The 5,619-nt window shown below is 51.9% G+C and overlaps 1 protein-coding gene across 1 annotated transcript in view; it reads right to left on the reverse strand.

Moving 5' to 3' along the window:
* Nucleotides 1–5,619, reverse strand: part of LRRC74A (leucine rich repeat containing 74A) — a 32,903-nt gene that overhangs the window by 11,196 nt on the left and 16,088 nt on the right. Inside the window, exons 7-10 of the mRNA XM_021710517.1 lie at nucleotides 4,514–4,563; nucleotides 4,103–4,184; nucleotides 2,075–2,160; nucleotides 1,474–1,668 (exon numbers count right to left, since the gene is read on the reverse strand). Coding sequence (XP_021566192.1) covers nucleotides 1,474–1,668; nucleotides 2,075–2,160; nucleotides 4,103–4,184; nucleotides 4,514–4,563 — 413 coding nt within the window. The remainder of the gene's footprint in view (nucleotides 1–1,473; nucleotides 1,669–2,074; nucleotides 2,161–4,102; nucleotides 4,185–4,513; nucleotides 4,564–5,619) is intronic.

Raw genomic sequence — 5,619 nt, forward strand, 5'->3', positions numbered from 1 at the left:
CTCCCTCCCTCCCTCCATCCATCCAACAGATCCCTTCATCCATAAGTCCATTCATCCATCCATCCACAGATCCCTCCATCCATAGGTCCAACTGTCTATCTATCCATCCATCCATCTATGCGACACATACTGACTAGAGGCCTGACGTGTGCCAGCCACTAGGCTAAACACTGAGGGAGGCTCTAACTGGAGGAGACAGGCTAACAAGCCAATGGTGTCAGAAGTGTGACGACAGCAGTGACAGATACACATGGGTAGTGCAGAAGAAAGGACAGGGGAGGGGCCCACTGAGCTAAGCCTTGCAGGATTACTGAGGATTAGTCAAGTCTGAGAAGAGGGGAGTAGAATCAGGGGAGGTAATGCAGTTCACCAAGGAAGAAACAGGCAGGCAAGCGCCGAGGTGGAGATGTGTGAGACGATGTGTTGTCTCACCATTCTGGAGGTTGAAGTCCAAAATCAAGGTGTCACACACAAGGAGACCACAGAGCTGGGATGGGCCATACCACAGAGGCCCTCGTGGGCCTGGCTAAGGAGTGGGGGTGCTATCCCAGTGTGCTGGGAGCCATGAAGCATGGATGGGGGCTCACGAGGTGGGGGGATGTGTAGTTGGGGTTTTGCTTGCCAGCTGCCTGGCCTTGCTTGAATTCCTTGTCTACTTTGTGTCTGTCACCTGCGGCTGCTCTGTCAATCAGGCAAAGCATTCAAAAGAGTGCCTGGTACACAGTTAGCAGTCAATGAACATTAGTCGTCGTCATTATTATTATTATTATTTAGAGGCAGGGTCTCCCTCTGTTGCTCAGGCTGGAGTACAGTAGCATGATCATGGCTCACCACAGCCTAAACTTCCTGGGCTAAGACAATCCTTCTGCCTCAGCTTCCCAAGTAGCTGGGATGTCTGGTGTGCACCACCTTGCCTGGGTAATTTTTCAATTTTTTTATAGACATGAGGTCTTGTTATATTGCTTAGACTGGTCTTGAACTCTTGGGCTCAAGCAATCCTTCTGTCTCAACCTCCCAGAGTGCTAGGATTACAGGCATGAGCACACACAGATATGCACAGACACACATATGGACACACACGAACACACAAAGATACACAGACACACATGGACATAGATGCATATATGGACACACATTAATACACACCGATACAGACAGGCACACAGGACACACACCGACACATGGGACGAACACTAACATAGACACACACACACGGAGACACATGCAAACACACACAGGTACACACAAACACGCACGGACACACACAGATACACACAGAACCACATGGGCACACACAGACACACACGGACACAGACACAGATACACACAGACCTACAGGGACATACAGAGACACATGCGCACACAGATACACACATGACACACACAGATACACACGGACACACAAAGACACGCCCGCACACCAACACACACAGACACACACACAGCGACCCCTTTGGGCGGGGCTGGAGGCACCTTCAGAACCCTGAGGCTCTCGTTGGCTTCCAGGCCTCGGCTGATCCTGGTGGCGCCCTCGTTGCTGATGTTGTTCCTGCTGACGTCCAGGTGGGCCAGGCAGCTGTTGAGTCTGAGCAGCTCCCCCAGGGCCTGCGCCCCTTCGTTCCCGAAGCCGTTCATGGAGAGGTTCAGCTTTGTGAGTGTCACATTTCCCTCCAGGGAGAAGAAGGACAGCACCGCATCAGGGCTGCGTGTGGTTGTTCGATCAGACGGGCTGACTTTGACCCCTGATGGCACCCTGTGCTCGCTGGGTCCGGGCCCTCCCACCAGGACTCCGTCTTGGCTACTCTGGAGGCTCGCTCCCTTTGGCTTCTGCCCACCCCCTCATTAAACTGCCCGCTTGTGGTGTCCCCAAAGAAGCCACCAGGCCTCAGCTGATAGGACTTCTATTTCAGCGTGCACCCAGGACTTCTGGGGAGATGACACCCTGCGGAGTACCTGGCGAGAGCTCAGCATGCCCTTCCCAGCAGCGACCCTGAGGAAGAGGTTCGTGAGGCAGGACGGGAGGCCCTAGCCATCCTCGCCTGTGCTCACCATGCCACCCTGGAGAGTGCCTTACCCGGAGACCGCTGCACAAGGCCACAGCGCCCCGCGTGTGAAAGTGGTTCCAGCTCAGATCCAGCGACTCGAGCCCCACGTTGATGGCTGGAGAGGAGGGAGTCGGTTCAGTGCCCCCATGTCCCAGGGAACCCTTTTCAGAGTTAGCAGCCACCCATGACATCGGGGATGAGACCACCTAGTGATCATGCCACGTGAAACAGACACATTTTTCCAGTTATTCATTTAAGCACAAAGGTGTGAGGTGATTCCTCATGCTGGCAAAGATGCAGTGAAGTTTCCCACTTACGTATTGCAGATGGTAAGTTAATCACTGTAGTCGATTTGGCAAACGTGACCTGATCACAGATTTATTTTCCCATTAAAATGTGTAAATCCCATCACACAGCTCTGAGACTCTACCCAAGAAGACAGTGCGATATACAGATGGGCTGCATACTCGAAGGTGTTTCTCGCGGCTTTGTTTGGAGAAGAGAGAATGTTCTGGGTGGTGGAATATTATGCATTGCAATGAGCAGGGCCCCTGCAGGACGTCCCTAGAGCCTGTGTCACACAGGCAGACTATGACGGACATGTGTGTTACGTCCTGGGATTCTTTGTCATGAAGAGCCCCAGGAGCTGTGGGGATTCCAGAACTCTCCTGAGAGCCTTGGGGACACAGTCCCAGGGAAGCATCAGTCCTGTCGAGAAGCTGGGTTTGCACAGAAATCACATGTTTTTTGGATCCAAAGATGCTTACATGCTCCATAGGGTTGGGGACATATCCTATTTAACACATTTAAACACATTATTGTTGTTACATTTTTATTTACTTTATTTTATTTTGAGTCGGAGTCTCACTCTGTATTCTAGGCTGGAGCGCAGGGGCACGATCATGGCTCACTGCAGCCTTAACCTCCTGGGCTCAAGGAGTCCTCTCACCTCAGCCTCCTGAGTAGCTGGGACTACAGGTGCATGACACCACGCTTGGCTAATTTTATTTTATTTTTTGCGGAGATGAGGGCTCACTATGTTGCCCAGGCTGGTCGCGAACTCCTAGGCTCAGGCAACCCTCCCACGTTGGCTTTCCAAAGTGCTGGGGTTACAGGCGTGAGCCATTGTGCCCGGCCTGTTGTTACTTTTCTTTGGGAAGGGTTGTAATGCTGAAGATTCCCTCAGAAGGAGAGGCTGACGTCCTCTTGACCCACCACTGAGTGGCAGGATTCACCTCTAGGCCTCAGTCTCGGAAAATGTCTTATTTTGTCTCATTTTCAGGGGCTGGCACTGTGTCCTGATCATGCTGCTCTCTGTGTGAACTCCCAGGGTGCATTTTTGGGAAAGCGCATGGTGCCCTCTGCAATCTGGGGAGCATGCTGTCTCCAGCCTGCATTCTCTCTCCCTCCTCTCTGCTCACCCTTAGTCCCTTACTTAGGTTGTACCTTGCACGGCTGCATCTCTTAAATGTCCACACACTTTAAATTCTAATTCTGAGCTCACTGATCTCACTGCTGAGTAACTCTAAGCTCTAGAGCACCGACCTGACATCTCCATGCAGGGCTCAGATGGAACACAAATGTTGCCTGGCTGACATGGAAACTAGACTCCCAGTGCTGTCCCTCGATGGCTGTCACTCCCTGGGTTTTCCCTAAGTCAGTGACACCACCAGTCAGCCAACAGTGGAAGCTGAGCAACCACACTTTTTTGTGTGTGTGTCAGAGACTCACTCTGCCGCCCAGACTGGAGTGCAGTGGCATGCTTGCGGCCACTGCAGATTTGACCAGCCCTCCAAGTAGCTGGAACCACAGGTGCATGCCACCACGCCCAGCTAATTTTTTTTGTTTATTGTAGAGACGAGGTCTCGTCAAGTTGCCCAGGCTGGTCTCGAACCCCTGGGCTCTGGCAATCCTCTTGCCTCAGCTCACCAAAGTGCTAGGATTACAGGTGTGAGCCACCACGGCCGGCTAAAAATACTTTAAAAAGGGAGATTCAGCTGATAGGTGAGCCCTGCTCCCCTCTCCCTGCATTGGCCCCCTCCCTCCATGGGGCTCACCCAGCATCTGTCCCAGGTGCTCTCCAGCTACATCTGAGAACTGGTTGTGACTGAGATCCAGGCTCTTAATTCGGTAATTGTTCTAGAGAAGCAAACAGAGGAAAGAAAGGTTACAAAGATCTCACTCACCTCGGGGCAGTGAGATGGGGGTTCCCATGAACCAAAAATTAGGCAAAAACCATTTCCTGGTCATTTTGTGTTTCACTGTTGATGGCTGCAGGGAGAACTTGTGCCATCCAAGCTGCCCTACCACCTGCTACGGCCCTACCACTTGTTGCCCCGGGCTTGGCGGAGTCTACAGTTCCCCGAGCTCCCCAAGGCATGCAAGTGGTCTCACTGTGCCTGTCCGTAGCAGCCCCAGGTGGTCCAGGGACATCTCCCATGGGACTTGGCTGCACCCCGGCTTCTTACCGACAGGGCTTGGCAGAACAGCACCGCAGATTCTTCCTTGAAGTTATTTCCTGTGGAAAGGGTGGGGTGTCAGGGGTGCACTCCAGACCATGGCGCCCCTGCCCCCCTCACTGCCCAACCCTGCCAGCTCTTCCCTTTGGAACAATCAGACATAGAAAAGGTAGCTGGCTGGGCGCCGTGACTCATGCCTGTAATCCCAACGCTTTGGGATGCCAAGGCAGGAGGATCACTTGAGTCCAGGAGTTCAAGATCAGCCTAGCCAACATAGTGAGACCTCGTCACTACAAAAAATAAAAAATTAGCCAGGTGTGGTGGCTCATACCTGTAATCCCAACTACTCGGGAGGCTGAGGCAGAAGGATTGCCTGAAGTGACCTGTGATCATGCCACTGCACTCCAGCCTGGGCGACAGAGTGAGACCCCGACTCAAAAAAAAAACCCCACAAAAAACACAAGGTGGCAAGTACTTAGAATGAATATTACATGGGAACAAGGAATCAAAAGAAAACAAGACCACTGTGTACCATCTCCCCCAACCTTCCCTTCTCTCTCTGCCATGAAGTTCCAGGAGCTGGAACAACCTGGGTACCCAATGGCAGAACCAATCCCTAACGTAGGGCCTAAAGCCTGTGACTAAAAAATGTGCTAATCCAAGTCCAAGTGGCAAAGCTGGGACCAGGGAGAGGAGGATGAGGCACTTGCTGTGGATGAAAATGCAAGGGCTACCAAAGGACTCAGTAACCAAGACAATGAATAGCTTAATACAATATTTTATAAAATCAAAATTAGTGCAAAATTGTCTATGTTGAACAAGATTTTACATTTTTTTTTTTTTAATTGGAGCCTTACTCTGTTGCCCAGGCTGGAGTGCCATTGGCACACTCACGGCCATCCCAGCGTCAACCTGCTGGGCTCCGGTGATCCTTCCGTTTCAGCCTTTCAAGTAGCCAGAACTACAGGCGCACACTGCCACACCCAGCTAATTATTTATTTATTTATTGTGGAGACGCATTGTCGCCAAGTTGCTGAGGCTGGTCTCAAACCGACGGGCTCAGGCAGTTCACTCGCCTCGGCCTCCCAAAGTGCTAGGATTACAGGCTGAGCCAC

Source organism: Carlito syrichta, unplaced genomic scaffold (genome assembly GCF_000164805.1).
Source record: "Carlito syrichta isolate Samal-C Ts95f unplaced genomic scaffold, Tarsius_syrichta-2.0.1 Scaffold289318, whole genome shotgun sequence".
NCBI classification, from domain to species: Eukaryota; Metazoa; Chordata; class Mammalia; order Primates; family Tarsiidae; genus Carlito; species Carlito syrichta.